General features: G+C 40.9%; 2 protein-coding genes across 2 annotated transcripts in view; one reads left to right on the top strand and one right to left on the bottom strand.

The window, feature by feature from the left end:
* LOC104967214 (whirlin-like) overlaps positions 1-3,278 on the bottom strand; it is a 4,283-nt gene extending 1,005 nt beyond the window's left edge. Inside the window, exons 1-3 of the mRNA XM_010796631.1 lie at positions 3,186-3,278; positions 1,806-2,018; positions 263-484 (exon numbers count right to left, since the gene is read on the bottom strand). Of these exons, the coding sequence (XP_010794933.1) occupies positions 263-484; positions 1,806-2,018; positions 3,186-3,278 (528 nt within the window). The remainder of the gene's footprint in view (positions 1-262; positions 485-1,805; positions 2,019-3,185) is intronic.
* Positions 3,279-3,651: 373 nt separating this feature from the next.
* Positions 3,652-16,358, top strand: LOC104967213 (whirlin-like). The gene is made up of 4 exons (XM_010796630.1): positions 3,652-3,758; positions 13,230-13,386; positions 14,947-15,526; positions 16,071-16,358. Exons 1-4 carry the CDS (start codon positions 3,652-3,654, stop codon positions 16,298-16,300), a joined length of 1,074 nt encoding a protein of 357 aa, XP_010794932.1. The 3' UTR covers positions 16,301-16,358.
* The last annotated feature ends 1,151 nt before the right edge of the window (positions 16,359-17,509 follow it).

The raw sequence follows: 17,509 nt of genomic DNA, 5'->3' as shown, positions 1-17,509 counted from the left end.
GTGTGCCTTGGCAGTTTCATCTGAAGTAACAGACAGAGAATCAGCACTTTAGAAACAGGGCTGAAACAGAGGGGATTATGGGATGCTGCAAGGATCTGTTTGGTGTTTCAAGTCAAACACTTCAGAGACATGTTTTGTATATATCTGAGACCTATAATATATTGATGAAAAACAGTATAATAGGGGACCTTTAAAATAAAAAAAAGACCTGCACTATATCAGAAGGTGCCAGAGAGTTATTGAACTGATAAACCCGGCCTACCCGTGCAGAGCTGAGGGTGGTGTTGGTCATGAAGCTGGCTGAAGATGAGGTCAGAGTGTCTGGGTACGACACCATGGACAGGGAGTCTTGCTGCAGTGCCGTGGCTCCGGCTGGCCCCTGTCGCGCTTTAAGAGCCTGAATTTCTCGTCTCAGCACCAGCGCGTCAAAGTGCTCCAGGTCCTGAGGGGTGACCAGGCCTCGAACCTCTGACAGCAGAGAGAACTGAGGGGGGGGGAGGGACAGAGGGGGAGACACAAGAGGGGAGGAGAGGTATGATGCAACAGGCTTAGGGTGGGTCGTACAAACTAGGATTCATTTAAGGACTGAAACAAGTTTTTTTCTGCAACTGTGCTACACCAAAAGTTGTGTTTCATCCAAACCCTGATTTAGTGAATGTTGCTGAGATCGATAAACTTAAACCACATCTTCATGAGAAATAAACGTCCCCCCTACTGAGTTTTCTGAGGATTTTGTGTTGTGACAAACAGAAACAGTCCAACAGCTCTAACATCTTATTTTGAGAAGATTTAGCATTTATGGATTAGCAGTTAATTCTCAGTATCAAACTTTTTAAAGCAACAAACAGTCAAAAAACAGGTTATTGTTTCGATGTGACTGCTTGAAGAAGAACTATTTAAGGTCCTGTTGATGGGATGTAGTCATGCATATAGACCTCATTAGTTTTGGCCTAAACTGTACTTTATGCTGATTAATACATTTGTTGTATCTTGTCTTGATAAGAACTGGTGAAGACAAACAAGGGGAGAAAGTGAGGGGATGATTTGCAGCCTCAGGATTGAAATCGAACCTGTGCTGCTATGGACTGTGGTATTGACCGTATACAGACTGGGCTTTTGTATATTGGAGCACACTTTTCCATGTGAGATACAGTGTAGCTCATTTCATGGTGATTTAAAGGGGACCTATTGTACTTATTTGAGATTCATACTCTTTTATAGGGGGGCGGAATATTATAATAGGCCTGCGTGTGGCATAGAAAGCGTAACCAAATCTGAATGGCTTGTTGAATTCCTTATTTACTTACCAGGATGCTCACAAATAACTGACAGGGTAGCGTTTTCTTGACAGTGTGTGGGTTGGTTGCACTCCAGCTTCCAAAATGTATATTCACAAGCACTTAAAGAGTGATTTTATCATGCTATTTTCCCCTTTAAAACAACAACTTTGGTTAGTTCATTAAACTGAATAGTGAGTGTCATTACTGATGGCATTAAATGTGAATGTTCCTTTAAATCCAAACCAAGATTTAGGCAGTAAAGGAAGTTTACAGAGGACCTTCTGTAGGTACATGTATCTGAAATAAAACGCCTTTGATTTATTGTGTGTCTTTACAAGGTGAACTACTGCAGACTATTAGAAAATCAAGAGACTTTTAAGATCAGGGGATGAAAGAAAAACAAAACAGTGCTGTAAGTTTCGGTAAAAAGCCTGGGTATAAATCTCTGAAGGTCTCAGAAAACTTCAATTCAAATATCACAGCAATCCCACACAGACCTACAGGAGCGCAGAAACAAGCCTTCACCTTTGCGTGCGTGTTGAGCAGCTCGAACAGCGCCACCACCAGCTGCTCCACCCCGATGTGTCCTTCCCGGTACTCCTCCACGTAGTAGCCCATGGTCTGACGCTCCACCTCCGTCAGCAGGTGGCGCGCCTGCTCCTCCAGCATGGCCCGCGTCTGGTTCACCAGGCTGGACAGGGTCACCTGGGAGCCTGCCACGCCTTTATAGAAACCAGGCTGGTGGAGATGGAGGAAAGAGTGGATAATACATTTTTACAAATATATTCATTGTTTATATTGTTTGTTTTTTTTAGAATTTTTCAATACTTATAATATGTTACTTGACTTTATTAATTGTTATTATGCTAACCCATCACTGGATTCCTTTTTTTTTGTTACTTATGTGTCCTATAAAATTACCGGTCAGAGTAGTGCTCTGTTTATCTGTCCCTAAACTGTGAGTGAGGTTTTAGCCCAAGATTTAGATTTGATCCCTGGTATTATTTATTTTTACCATCACCACCATGTGACAAAAAGTTTCACATTTAAGATTCTACTGAGCCTTTTCTAATTCCCGAGTAAATCAGACCAAGAAAACCAAATAAAAAACACCACACTACCAGGTGTGTGGGTGTGTATGTGCGGGTGTGTATGTGTGGGTGTGTATGTGTGGGTGTGTATGTGTGGGTGTGTATGTGTGGTTGTATGTGTGGGTGTGTATCTGTGGGTGTGTATGTGTGTGCGTTTCCCAGCTACTGAACAACACATTCTTCCTACAGGGAAAATGTCCTTCATTCTTCACTCAGTGTTTTCATTATGTTAATTGTATGCAACTAACACCAACTCAAATTCCATGTCTGCGAAAAAATTATGTGCAATCAACCCCTTTTCTGATTCAGATGTAATAAGAAGGATTTATGGAAATATGTAAAAGAGAAGGGAAAGATGTGAGGAAAGGGAGGGGGGGGGGTGTGGACAGAGAGAGGAAGATGTGAATAATGGTGTTGAAGAGGATGGAAAGAAGAGGATGTGGAGAAAGAGGACAGGCAGATGTTTGGCTTAAACTGTAAGGACGGTGGTGTTGGGGTTTGATGAAGGAGGAGGAGACGAGAGGGAGAGTAGGAGGAAGAAGTGATGGATAGAGAATGAAAAAGCAGAGATAGAGGGAGATACATAGAAAGGTGACAGAGGAGCAGGTGGGTCAGAGAGGAGGCAGAGGCAGGAATCAGATCAGAAAAAGAGCAAGTACATTCATCACATATCATTAGTCTTTCTGTCTCGAATGTATAAATTACCATCCGCCTGCTGTCCCACCACCCTTAATGCTTTGAGGCACCAACACCGCAGCTTGCAGCAAGGCAGCAACTGTGCCTTTCACACGTGGACAGTTTCTTTTCCTCTTACAGCTTTTAACTCCGTCCCGCTGTGCCAGCTGGCTGCTCCGCCCGTCAGAAGGACCTCACTCTGGCTCTTGACAAACCGACGAGCTGCCAACATCACTATCTGCTCCTTTTTCCTCTCTTCCTGTTTTTTTTCTCTCCTCTAAGTTATCTGCTCGCTTCCATGCAGCTTCTGCCTTAATTAACTGCTTAATCAAAGACACCACTTCAAAGTCACGGCTTCGGGGGCTGAGTCTGCGTGTGTTTGACGGAAACAGGAAGAAGAAGCAGGCCCGGCGCCACCTCCTCCTCCTCAACTCCCTCCCACGCTCATCCATCCATATCAACCGCTGTAGTTGTCCCAGTGTCGAGCCAACAACTGTCTATTGCACAAGGTCTCTTAATGCTCTCAATGCTTACTGGGACATTTCTTTCTGGTTGTTACTTAAGTCAAGGGCGCCATGGAGCGATCCAATCGTCCCACATAAGGCATGCGGCAGTCAGACTGTCTCTGGCTGATGTATCAGAGGGCACATCAGACAAGCCCCCAGGAAGTCTGCGGAGTGTTGAAGAAAATGCTTGTAGTCGCCAATCCATGGTACTTCGGTGTCAGTGCGCTCAATCATTGGGCCCAAACTGACTTTTTGCCATTGACTAACATTGATAAGAGACATCTGTTAATCAGTAGATATAAAAAGTACAATCACTTGAATAGCCCTTACAGTCCTTTGTGCCTGTAGCCATCAGGCAGCACAACAAGGGGTCAACAATGTGACACAAACTGGACATAAAATACACATTGTTTACACACACACAACCACACACACACACACACACACACACACACACACACACACACACACACACACACGACTAAATATGTATATATGTTCATTTTAATTCATTTCTTATTTTATAGTTATTTACCATTTCTAATTTTTATCTTTGATTATATCCTTGATTGTATGCATCTGTGCTGTCCTGTTTTTCAATCTTACCCTGTTGCTGTTAAACTACTGAATTTCCCCACTGGGATTAATAATAATAATTTGATTTTATCTATATACAGACGCCTTATCATGCTTTTTATATAATCTGTATCCAGTTCTCCTTATACAGTACTTCCATGACATCAGCACTTGAGGGTGTTAATGAAATCGGTCATAATTTACTGGAGTGGAACACGTGCAGAGGCCCGCTAATGAGCCCCTCTTGAAACGCTTTACTGTAAAGCCATGTTACAGTTAATGGACATCCTGTTAGAAGTGCTGGCTCTTTTGTTGGACTCGATCCATCTCTGAGGTCATTTTCTCATGAGTTTCTTGGATGCCAGACAAGCCCTTTTATCACAGTGACCAAAAACAACGCTGACCACTGCCAACATCTAATCGATAAAGAGGGAATCTGATAAAGCTGGACGTGAACATGTCACATGCCTTTATCTCTGCTAGAGCTTTTTCCATTTGCCAATACAAAGAGGAGGACCACGTTTCAAAAAAGCATTTTCCAATAGATATGAAACTATTCGCCTCAGTTTTTTTTAGAATCACACCTCTACTGAACATTAACTTTGAGGACACACAAAAACACTTCCCTCAAACGATCTCCCTCTACACTGTGCTTATCTGTAGCCTGTGACTCATCTTATCTTCCCATCTCCTCAAATGGCATGAGTAACTCTGCTGGATTAACACTAGTTGAAAAAAAGAACTCTTTTAGAAAGGAAGCAGAAGAGGGACTGCTGTCATCATTTTCATATCTCAAAACATTTTTTAAATGTGGCCCTGCATGGTCCTCTTCCGAAGATTAACAAACTTGTTCAATCTGAAATTAATTTTAGAAAGCTTAACCAGACACCTACAGTGAGTCTTAGCTAAAGTTCCTGGAGCTGCATTACTGATTTTAACTGTTATTATATATATTATTTATATAGAAAGTGTATCTCACTTTTAATATGTTTATATTTATGAAAACAATCCTTATATTTTTACATTTATGATATACATTACTCTCTGTATTTATAAAGTAAATGAAAAGACTTTCATTATTAATCCTGATTGTATTTTTGAGTGAGATTGTATCCCTCTTGTTAGGTATTTTTACCATCACCAACATGTGACAAAAGTTTCATATTTAAGTTAACTGGGCCTTTTCTAATTCCAGAGTAAAACAGACCAAAGAAAACCAAATAAAAAAAACACACTACCAGTTGTGTGTGTGTGTGTGTGTGTGTGTGTGTGTGTGTGTGTGTGTGTGTGTGTGTGTGTGTGTGTGTGTGTGTGTGTCAGTTACTGAACAACAAATTCTTCCTAAGGCAAAGATTTCCTTCATTCCTCACATCCCTGCACTCAGTGTTTTCAAACAACATTAGGACATAATTTTTCTAGCAGGAGAGTGCTTTTCTCTGGAAACAAAACACTAAATCAGGAAACAAAAGTAGAAGATTGCCATGCCACACTGTAAAAATAGATTGCACATGATGGTGGCAGAGATTGTGTCTGACCTCAGAGGGCAGGTGTTACACTTGAGGCCAACAGACAGAAGTGTACCTCTGTTATGTTGTTGTTGTTTTTTGACAGTCGTACCCAATAAATTAGCTTCTCCATTCTAACACTGATTCCTAGCTGACAAAGTCTATGTGTACACTTATGAGAGTCTCAGCAAAGCTGGGACATTATCATAACAGAAGCTGACAGGTACTTATATTACCTTGGGTGATTCCATTTCAAGCTGTAATGTTCTTCCTCAGATCGAGAAAAAAAAATGTGGATAACAATGACCATAAAATACGTTTTTTTAAGTTTCTTCCACGCAGCTCGATGACCATTGTGAACAAGGCAAGAAGTAAATCGACCTTTTTCTTATCTGAAGTTACGAATACAAATCAACTTTAGCAAAGACGGATCATGGAAGCTTATCACTGCAGCAGTTTCTCTCAGTCTCGTGTGTGTGTGTGTGTGTGTGTGTGTGTGTGTGTGTGTGTGTGTGTGTGTGTGTGTGTGTGTGTGTGTGTGTGTGTGTGTGTGTGTGTGTGTGTGTGTGTGGTAGGAGATTAGGAAGTTTCTAGTTTCCAGGAAGACGGAGAATACCACCTTTTTTTTTCCGTTGAATCCCGTGTAAGAAAGAAGGACTTGAACTTGTGTGTTAGGAACTGTGAGATAACTTGGGTACAATGGTCTTTCGAGGAGGTTTTGTTTTGAGGTAGTTATTCAAGGAGGAATTGCAAGTTTTATCTCCATTAACATCTTGAATTTTGCATACGTTTTCGTTCCTTTCAAAAAAGATCGTTTTTTTTCCTTTACGACCTTTTGTATGAGCGGTGTTATCTAGCAAATATTTCGAGGGACGTGCGGCGGGACACGTCGGTCCGGTTTTTTGGAGTCGGTGAAGGTTTCCTTCGTCACGAAATTCGCGCCTTAGTCCACATCACGTATTAGACGAGATGTGATATACTAACACACACAAGGTTGTACGACCGTCTTTGGGGGTGTATAAGGCAAAGTTGTTGTTTCGTCGAATCGATAGCAAGCCACGGGATGAATTTGTGGAAAAATAATGATTTAGGTTGTGTGAACGGTGTGTTATGTAAATAGTGGTAAGATTACCAAAGGGCTTTTTCATATGACATCGGACATGGAAACAGGTTTCACAGACTAGTGTGGTATATGAGAACAATTTTGTGGTCCAAGGAGTTTCGACGCGACGATGTATCATCGTCGGATGGTCATACACTCCAAGTAGTATCTTTATTATTGGTCTATACATTTCTACGCAATTTAGTGTTCTAATTTTCGACTCCTTACTAAAATCTGTATGATTAGATAGTAATCTCGTAGTCGTGTGTAACGACCAGGTGAAACCAACAGATTGAAACAATTAATTCTGTATAAATGCGATAGAGTTGTCTACAATTAGAGTAGAGTTTACCCAGGACGAAATTTACATGATATCCCAAATCATTACTCGTCGACATGAAGTTTTTGGTACAATTTTTGTTTTGTTAGGCAAAACGTTGCTAACATGTGATGTATATAGTGGACCTGTAAGGTTTGAGTTTAACGTATTTTATGAACGTTAGTGTAAACAACGTATACAGTTAGAGGTATATAAATACTTATTTTGTACAAAATCGTCAGGTCTCTACGTAACACCACCGTGAGACAGGATTTTGGTACTCCTAGTAACACCCAAGAGTCCGACGTACGACATTTAGTTCGGTCCATTTACATGGAATCAGTAATTTAAGACTAGCCGGTGTCATAACTGAGACAAGACTATATTCCAGGTAATGAATATATTACATCCCAATTATTTTACAAAACCTTCCATCCTCTCTCTCGGTTTACGACAGTGNGCTTGTGTACCATTAGCCCAATCACCGACCAAGGTAACCCCTCCACCCTTACCACCTGAATCCTCCTAGAGCACCATTGTGTTCTTTGTAACCACATATCTCTCGATATGTGGTTACAAAGAACACAATGGTGCTCTAGGAGGATTCAGGTGGTAAGGGTGGAGGGGTTACCTTGGTCGGTGATTGGGCTAATGGTACACAAGCCAACAAATCGTTGATGACATCATAAGATGCCAAAACTCCTGATGCATGCTCAGTTTTCACAGGGTTTTTAGGCGTAGGAAATGGATCAGGACAAAGGAGAGAGGAATCGTTTGTTCCTGAAACTTTCAGAATCTCTTTACACAGAGGGGACACATGTTGATGTAGAAGAGACATGAACAAGTGGATTTTGCATAATAGGTGACCTTTAAACTATGTGGAAACATAACATCTGGATATTTTCAGGATAAACTGGTAGCTCTTTGTAGCTCTCTGTGCTTAGGAAATATTCCATGGGATGCTATTTCTCTACTATTTTCATTTTGCAGCAACAGTTCAGTTTGGTATGATTTATTTATTTCTGGGTTAGTGCCTGAGTGTGTGAAAGAGAGAAAAAGGGTAGTGTGATATATCTCAATGGATTCTAACCGATTCTGATGCAGAAAAGATCCTCTCCCAACAAACCTCCCCTCTCCCCTTCTGTAGGAAAGGCTGCTCTGGCTGATAGATATGATGGAGGTAGGAGTCGTTGCTGAAAGTGATGAATGCTTTTGCAACACACACGTACAGGAAACACGATAAATAAGGAGTGGAGTCCTTTGTGTAGCAGGCACACACACACACACACACACACACACACACACACACTCTGAGCCTTACCTCGGTGTGTGTGGTTTTGCAGTGAATTTGTTTGCAGTGTTTCTTTCTTGTTTTTCTCTTCGCTACCTTGATTTGGACATTACCTGTAGTGCTTTTAAAGAAAGTGCTGTGTCTCTTCACAATCCTAATAGGCTCTGTTGATACTGTGCAGGTAGACTTGAGTTCTCATGTGTGGATTGGATCCAATCCACACATGAGAACTCAAGGAAAGATTGTTTCAAGGAATATTTAGAAGTGATATTTACAATTAATTAGTTATTACTGTTGAGGGTTATTGTGCATGAAACACGCAAATAGACACATTGCATTGCATTACTTCAACATATGCTCTTGTCCGACCAACCCGATAGATGACCCATCTTTTAAACAGCCACTCAAAGATACTCAAAAGTACCAAGAATTACATGGGACATAAAATAACTACTTAATTACACAAACTACTACAAGACACATAAAGAGGCAAAAAAAAGTATGTATCACCCAGAGATGCGTATAAAAAGATTCAAAAGGACAAAATAAAATGTATAATTTTGACCGTTATGTAAAACTGGTGGGTCTTTTTGCATATTTGATCCGAGGGGCCCATTAACTCATAATCAGCCCATGATGCGCCTACTATATCGTACATACTATGAGTAAACTATTGTCAGTTACACATGTGCCAACAACTTTCAAACTAATATGTTGATAGGTAGTTTTTAATATGGTTATGTAAAAGTGGAAGCAAGTGTTATGTTATGGATTAAAAAGACCACTTGAACCCAGGTAACCACACACAAACACAGTGTATCTATGTTGACATCAGAGATATGCTGTTGACTGCAGATGTTCCCTCCAAACAGTCCCTTTCTTTGAGATTCCATTGATGTTTTGTTTTTTACTTTTCTGCTTCCCCCTCAGAGAAGGGACTTTACATATGTGGGAGTGTGTGTGTTTGTGTGTTGTTCTTTATTCTATCCATGTGTCTTTGTGTGTCTATTTTTGTCATTTTGGTCCCTGGGTGACTGCTTCCACAGCAGCGTAAAGCAGATTAGAGAGCTTTGTGGGTTTGGGAGGGAGATATCGACACTGGATTTCTGAACCACGCTCAAAACCAGGTATACAGTCAACCTGCATACCAATGAAGCTGCACACACACTTACACAAAAACACAAACTAACATACAAAAACACAGTTGCAGCTTGCTGGACAAACACATCGTTGCTTTAGGATTCAACAAAAATAAAATGTTATTTAACATTCAATTAAAATGTTCCTCCAAATATGTAAATGGTTAAGATATTTTTACATTTAGGCATCTTATATGCTTATTAAAAGCCTAAAGAAAAAAATCTATTATGAGTCTGAGATTAGTGAAAGCATCCATGTATTCATGCTGTATAACTTTAAACTAGCTATTAAGACCATCAACTCATCAGGAACATGTGAATTTAGATCATAAATGAAGTGAAGGTTAAGTCAATTTTTTTTCATTGACTTCTATACAATCTGACTTATTTTTGCATGGAGCAAGTCAAAGAATATAAATTAGATATTATTATTACATGTTACTTGTTAGACGCTTTTATCCAAAGCAACTTACATACTCAGTACTGTGGGCAATCCCCACAGCAGCAATTTGAGGTGAAGTGTCTTGCCCAGGGACACAACAACATGCTGACTGCAGTGGGGCTCGAACTTGCTATCCTCTGATTTGAAGATCAGCGCATTAACCCACTGCGCCACACGCCTCCGATATCAAGATATATATACTTTATTTATCCCAAATAGGGAAATTATTAAAATTATGATTAGAGAGAACAGAATGGTTTATTGTTGTATAAATAATAATGTTTTGAAAGCATTGCCAATAGACTGCAGATTGGTCATGGGTCTATTTGCCTTTGACAGAGGCTTGGGTCACTTTCTCAGGACTGAGCATGTATCATTAAAACTGTATAAAAGCAGACTCTTCAGCTTGAGTAGTTGCATTCAGATGTAGACACATTGTTCTCTGCATGCTGTGTGCCTCATACAGAGATCAGGGCAAAGAGAAGGGCAACTCTTTATTGCTGAATTTCCCAGAAGTTGCCCCGTGATCTAAACATGGCCTTGCCCAGACCTAGCTAGGTGCGGCAGCAGGTGGTACAAAACCTTTCTTCCACTATCTCCTATTGTAAACCTGATAAATGATTTACTTTGGATTTGCTCAAAACGTAATGGGTTCCTTGGACCATGCTTCACCCTTACCCAAGTTTTTGAAAAACGAGGCCAGCCGTTTTTTCTGTTCTGCTGAGAACGAACCGAAGCAAACACATAACTTCCATGGCGGAGGTAATCAGGTGTCTGGGAAGATTTGTAGGGTTTGTAATCACGATTGTTTCCACTGTTGCAGTTTAACATCTGTGGTGCTGTCTTCTTCGGTGATTTGCTGCTTCAGATCTAAAATAAATCAGAGCTACATGATCAGCCTACGTGTAAAGTAAATCATCGTTTGTCTTTAAGATGGTTATCGTCAGATAAGTGATCATGGTGCCTTAAATTCCTGCTGAGAGAATGTAGAATTAGTTATTGTCAACCACATCAACCTTTGCAGAGAAAGTGTCACAAAGCACATCTCAGACATTGTCACATTTGCAATGGGGCCCTTAATTGCTTATACTCAGGATATTTGCATTTGGTGGCTCTAAATGTTAAAATGTGTTAATGCTCAAAAGATCTTTAGTTTCCTCATACTTCTTTTCACCCTCTGTCTGAAACCAGGGCCCAGTCTGCTTTGATTGGTTAGTTGGCCGGCTCTGTTGTGATTGGTTAACAGCTGAGAGAAAAACACAGGCAGGGGGGGTAGTGTGTGGGAGAGAGACTGCTTCTGGAGGGAATTTTAGGATTTTAGCCTTTGCATTCCATTTACATGCAAACAAATCTATATAACACATGCGCCCCATAAAGCCCTGTCACACTGTCCCGAAATTGACACCCGATGGACACACGAATATGGAATTGTGAATTTCGCACGAAGATGGCTCCGAACCACACACGAAGGCAACATTTACATTTAAGACATACAACTGCAACGATGGTAACAAAAACGATTATGTACTATGATACTGTACTGATATTTTCTCTGAAGTTTTCTCCGTAATGTTGTTTCCATAGCAACAACAACTGGCTCCGGCAGCAACTTCGTGAGCGGTGACAAAGTCTTTGGCATGCCAAAAAATTGCCGAAGGACCTTGCGAAGGTTCATTTTCGTGTTGAATTTGTGTATCAATTTTGCCCTTCGTAAGGCCATCGTGAGAGCATCTTGTTATCATCGGTGCCATCGGGCATTCGCCCCGATCAGAGTGAATGCCCGATGGCACCAATGATAACAAGATGCCCTCACGATTTGACAAGATGCCCTCACGAGTGCCTTACGAAGTTGCCGCTCCGAAGTTGCTGCCGAGCCTGAGAAACCCACCGGCGATCATACGATGGCTTAAGATGCCCTCACGAATGGCCCAATGTTGTTACGATCAGAGCCGAATTTGAACATTTCCTTAATCGTGTGTCCATAGGGTGTCAATTTCGGGACAGTGTGACAGGGGCTTAAAGGAGAGCCAGCAAAAATGGTGACGTCATGAATTGTCACCGATACAAAATTGGCTTTATTCTACTACACTAATTTGTAAAGAGAAAATATTTTCCCCCCAGCAGCAGATCTGATTCTTACCCCAGAAGTCAAACCAACCAATTACATTCAACCTCCACACTGTTTTCCCACCATAACACATACACACCACACTGCTCACTGCGTTTGCACGGCATGTTGACATTGGATATTAATCCTGTTCTGCAGAATTACCTGAGATGATTATTGGGTACTCTCAGATACACATGCTCCCACAATCACACACACACACACACACAAACACACACACACACACACACACACACACACACACACACACACACACACACACACACACACACACACACACACACACACACTTTCTTGATGGATGTTAGCTACAGATGAACATGATCACACACGAACAAACACAGCGTGGCCTGACTGCTTACAGTGCAGAGCAGCGTCTGCGCACATGGAAAGTCGATGATTAAGCTGAATTGCTGGGGCTTTTGTTTTGGTTTAGTGGCAGAGTTAAATGAAGTTCAGCGTTTCCCTGAACTCAGCTCGTCGGCTCGGAAATCATTCACAGATCTGCTGCAAATGACCTCCTCTCCCCCACGCCACTGGGATTGAGCCTCCAAATCCAGCTTTGAACTCAGCTGATGGTCCTTTATCGATTTTCCCAGCATGTGCGTTTTGCTTAGCTAGAAGACATGATCTGTGTGTGGGTCTGTGTGCCTATCTTAATTGCTTTCCTTCCCTATTCATTTCAAGATTGACAAGCGAACGCTTGTCAATCTTGAAATTAATTGACTCTATTGACACTGACGTTAGGGCTGCTCAATTATTCGTATTTTAATGGCGATTAAGATTATGGCTTGCAACGATTACGAAAACAAAGTAATCGAAATAAAACGATAATTTCTTCTTTTTTTTTTTATTAGTTTTTTTTTCTTTTTTTTTTTTATATCTATATTTTTTTTTTTGGTTTTCAGTTGAATTATACTTAACGTTCAGGGTAATCAATTGTTAAAAACATACTGTTAAAAAAAAATTTCTCCAATAAATGGATGTTTTCAAAGTCAATGAATAATCGCATTTAATAATCGCAATTACAATTATTGACCCAAATAATCGAGATTATGATTTTTGCCATAATCGAGCAGCCCTAATTGACATCTTTCCTTTTTTGTAGGAAACATGGAACATCCACCAAATCTAATTTAGTATCAGTTGTGGGGTAAACACACATCTGTGTTTAGCATCCCTCTCTTCTCCCCTCAACCTCTCTGTTTCCTGCTCTCTTTCACCTCGCGTCCCTCTTACTCCATCTTTGTCTCTCAGAACGACAGCGCGGTGGACAGTAATAAGGCGGATCCCCCGGAGAGTCTGAACACGCTTCTGGCCGACATCTCTCTGGTGAGCCCGGCAGGCACAGCTCTGGTGTGATAAAGATGGATTCCACACAGGGGAGAAAATTCAAACAAAATATTAAAGGGAGGTATTGAGATAGGGACTGATGGCGGTGCTTTTTGAAAGTAAGTGTTGGTGAAGCCTTTCCACTTTCCTTTTGTGTTGTTGGTTGGAAAGAGGATCGGCCACCTGGCATGTCCAATTATCCTCCCACCCTTCTCCATACTTTCAAGAAGGAGGTGGTTACGGTCAGGGTAAAAGAAAAAGGTCTGTACTTTCCAAAGCAACAAGAGATATCTGAGGCTCAGTTTCTTCTGAACAGAAAGAGATCAGAGGGAGATCAGGAAGAATGCTTTTACTCTGCAGTCGTCCAAGGCTACCTGCCGCTCAAATCATAACTTCCTTTTAATTTTGCAATCTTTCTTTTACACTCATTTTATGTCTCAGTCCATATTTTTGTGAACCACTCTGTCTCAGTGTCCATCTTCAGTTTTTGTTCAAGCATTTTTACATTTTAATACAGGGTCCCGATGGAGCAGCAACGCTTTCTACATGGTTTGGATGTGTTAATGTTCCTCTAGACTCTAGAGTCTAGACGGCTGTTATTTTCACTGAAACTGAAAGGGTTCAACAGGTGTCTAATGCAATTGTTTGAGTTATGTCTTTATGTCTTTATTAGGTTCCCCATTAGCACTAGCATTAGCATTGGCTATTCTTCCTGGGGTCCTCGCACACACAAAACATACATAAACATACATACAAGTAAATTAAAACAAAACAAAACAGCTTGATTTGCATAATTTCATGCAATTTACAGTGCTGTATGAAGTGAAAACTAAAATGGTCATCCAATTATCGCCATCCTAAGGCCAAACTAAATTAAATACAAATAAGTGTACATAATAATATACATGTATGCATACATAGCCACAGACACAGTTCAAATTTACTTTATAATACATAAATCATTTTTAGCAACCTTTTGATATGTACTTGAGAATTTTCCTGAATGATGTGGACCGGTAAAGAGTTCCAGCTGAGCATGGCTCTGTACATGACTGTTTTTTGTCCCATAGTTGATTTAGATTTTAGTTCAAATTGGTTTAAGGAACACTGTGTTTAAAATGTGCTTGTAAATGAACATTACATATATTATTACATCTCTTCTCTTTGCTGAGATTAATGTTTTTGTATGCATGGTCCTTCTATAAATAAATAGAGAGATACATGTGTAAATATACAGTCATTCAAATAAACAAATGTACACATACTTATCAAAACCTGGCAAAACAAAACAATAATTAGAAACAACTACAGGTAAGTTACAAAGCAACCTGGCAGATATTTTTCTACATACAAATAAAATGAAGAAGAAATAATACCTTTACCTTTCATAGAAAGTGAGTCTTACATTTGAAAAACATTCTAAAAAATATGCAAGTAAAAAAAAACAGTTTGTCAGGATTAAATGTTGATTAAAACAGTAAGGTCATGTTTTGTTCTGCCGGATATATTGCCTTGATACATGCACCCTTAATCAATGATGAATATATCCTCTCACTTCAGGACGACGTACAGTCCACCCCAGCTGAATCCCCCCCCTCCTTCAAGCCTCCGCCCCCACCAGGGGTGCAGAGGCGGCCAACTAGACGAGATCCGGTCAACAAAAGCCCCTCGTCCGAATCCTCCCAATCAGGCCTGTACTTCACAGCCCCGTCCAATCACCAGCACAGCAGAGAGCCAGGACACGCCCCCGCCTTACCCTCACTGCACAAACGGGAGCACCCCAGGGACCCCTCCCGGGACTACGCGGTTATTAAAAAGAGAGAACCCACGGTACCTTCCAGGAGAGAACAGATAGCTGCTGCTCAGCTGTCTAAGCTCACACAGCACAACATTGGCCCTTTCCCCAGGGTCCTGTCCCCCAGCAGGGGCACCAGACCCGCTGCCCCGTCCCCTTCACCTCCACCTCCACCTCCACTCCCTGCCCCTCCTCCACCCCCTTCTCTTCCTTTTAAACCAGTGTCCATGTCCAAAGCCCCCCCCTCCTCGCCGGGCTCTAAGCAGCAGTTTGTTACGGTGGAGGTTCACAGGCCCAACGCAGAGCCCGACGTCAACGAGGTGCGGCCCCTTCCCCAAACTCGAGGTGAGGGACATATAGTGGAGCTCCGGAAGTCCAATATATATATGTCATTTTCATCTTTTAAATAATAACATGCACAAGTGTGGATGCAACTAACAATTACTTTAAATTTGGGCTCCATATTCAGTATGTATTGACTGTTCTTGTAGATACAAATATAGTCTTTGCAACATTTACAAATCTAATTATTGCTCACCGTTTCTCGCCACCTTATGTAATTATTATGTATGATATGTGTATACTGTAAATTCCATGTACTATCTCTCCAAATATGTATTTATTTGGGATAAATGCACTGAAATTAGCATTACCCAGAAAAATGTGTATCATAGCAACTCTATGCAAAACGTCACTACATCTTAAAATCTGATATATTTCCACATTTGATTCTTTTTAGCAGTTCTACTAAACTGAAGAGCGCTCTGAAAGTTGAAGCAAGTTTAAAACAATAAAATATAGTATCGCTTTTATATAGTAAAATAAAATCCCCACAATAGACGATGTGTTGTTTTCCCATCCTCACGTCCCATGTGCTGTTCACCCTCAGGTGGCGCTCTGTCTCAGCTGTCAGACAGCGGCCAGACCCTCAGTGAGGACAGCGGGGTGGACATAGCTGAGTCAGGACACATCAGCAAAGACAGCATCACCCACTTCTCACACACACGCCACCCCCGGGACACCCAGGGGGGCGGGGGGGACCACCCCTCCAAACCGGTGAGGGGGCGATTCACAACAGCTGTGAGACAAACATGGATGGATGAGTGGATTCATTGTTAAACTCTGAGGAATGGGAAATGTATTTAGTTTAGTTATGTGTGTGTGCTGTCATAGTTCTGTCTGGTGAGGAACCATTTCTGTGAGTTTTAGGAAGTGCGGCACATTTGGAAAGTGACACAATTTTTGTAAACCGGAAAAGGTTTGAAGGGCCTCTTTAAGCCATATTTTAAAGTAAGAATTATTTCTATTTAAAGGGATAAAGTTATGAGTTACTGTATGGGCCCTTGCAAGTATAGGAATGTGTGTGTGCTGAAAAACAAACCATCGTTGATAAACTGATGTGCTTTATCTCAAACCCTAACTGTGATCTCTTTTCTCCTCCTTGTTTTGCTCACACAGTTTCCTTTGTTTCACTCATTTGTTTATTCCTCATTCATGCCATTCATTCATTCATTCCATCATTTATTTCACCGCTCACTGCAGTGTATTGTTATGACAAGTGCTCTCTGCTTCTTATTGATTGATGGGAGAAATAACAAGTAAGGATGGAAGTAGCCTAATGCTTTATGACAGGGGTCTCAAATACAAGGCCCGGGGGCCAAATCCGGCCCGCGACTTCATTTAATGCGGCCCCTCAAGAGCTTGCAAAGATAATAATATGTTTATTATACGGTGACATGCTGATTTACAGAAGCACGTTGCCCATAAACTACATGTCCCACAATGCATCTCAAATTTGACTTTTTTTCTCAGAATTTGACTTGACTTATTTTCTTCAAAATATTCATTTTTTCTTAGAATTTGCCTTTTTCTCAGAATTAGATTTTTTTTAAATCATTTTGTAACATTCTCAGTGAAGAGACTTGCAATGATTTGCCCTAGACTTCTGCTTTCAGACGTAGTTAATTATGAAGTTATTACCCTATCCGATAATAATCCAATGCAGAGGCAATGATGTCATATAATACATTATTTTATATATATTAAATATTTATATATGTGTTTTGATATACAGTATAGTCTTAAAGTTACAACCGGCCCTTTGAGTGCACCCACAATGCTGATGTGGCCCGCGAAGAAATTTAGTTTGACACCCTGCTTTATGAGGAGAGGGCCGGTCGATTCAATATCTGTTTTAGATTAGAATCGTTAGGCAGGAGATGTGATGGCTGAATCTACTTTGTACCAGGAAAGCTGTATGTTATTGCAGAGGAGCAAAGCAGTTACTTTCTTTTTGCTCCTGAGAAAACTGAATTAACTTTAGGGGGC

Source organism: Notothenia coriiceps, unplaced genomic scaffold (assembly GCF_000735185.1).
Source record: "Notothenia coriiceps isolate Sejong01 unplaced genomic scaffold, NC01 NC01_scaffold00037250, whole genome shotgun sequence".
In the NCBI taxonomy this organism is placed as follows: Eukaryota; Metazoa; Chordata; class Actinopteri; order Perciformes; family Nototheniidae; genus Notothenia; species Notothenia coriiceps.
Note: the sequence above shows the minus strand (reverse complement) of the source record. Positions and strands in the feature narration are given on the sequence as shown.

What these genes read in the sequence shown, in the direction of transcription:
- LOC104967213 (XM_010796630.1), top strand. Translation starts at nt 3,652, where the DNA reads ATGCGGCAGTCAGACTGTCTCTGGCTGATGTATCAGAGGGCACATCAG. An exon ending in TTCTGGCCGACATCTCTCTG is followed by an intron (nt 13,387 to 14,946) that starts GTGAGCCCGGCA and finishes CTCTCACTTCAG; the next exon opens with GACGACGTACAGTCCACCCC. An exon ending in GCCCCTTCCCCAAACTCGAG is followed by an intron (nt 15,527 to 16,070) that starts GTGAGGGACATA and finishes GTTCACCCTCAG; the next exon opens with GTGGCGCTCTGTCTCAGCTG.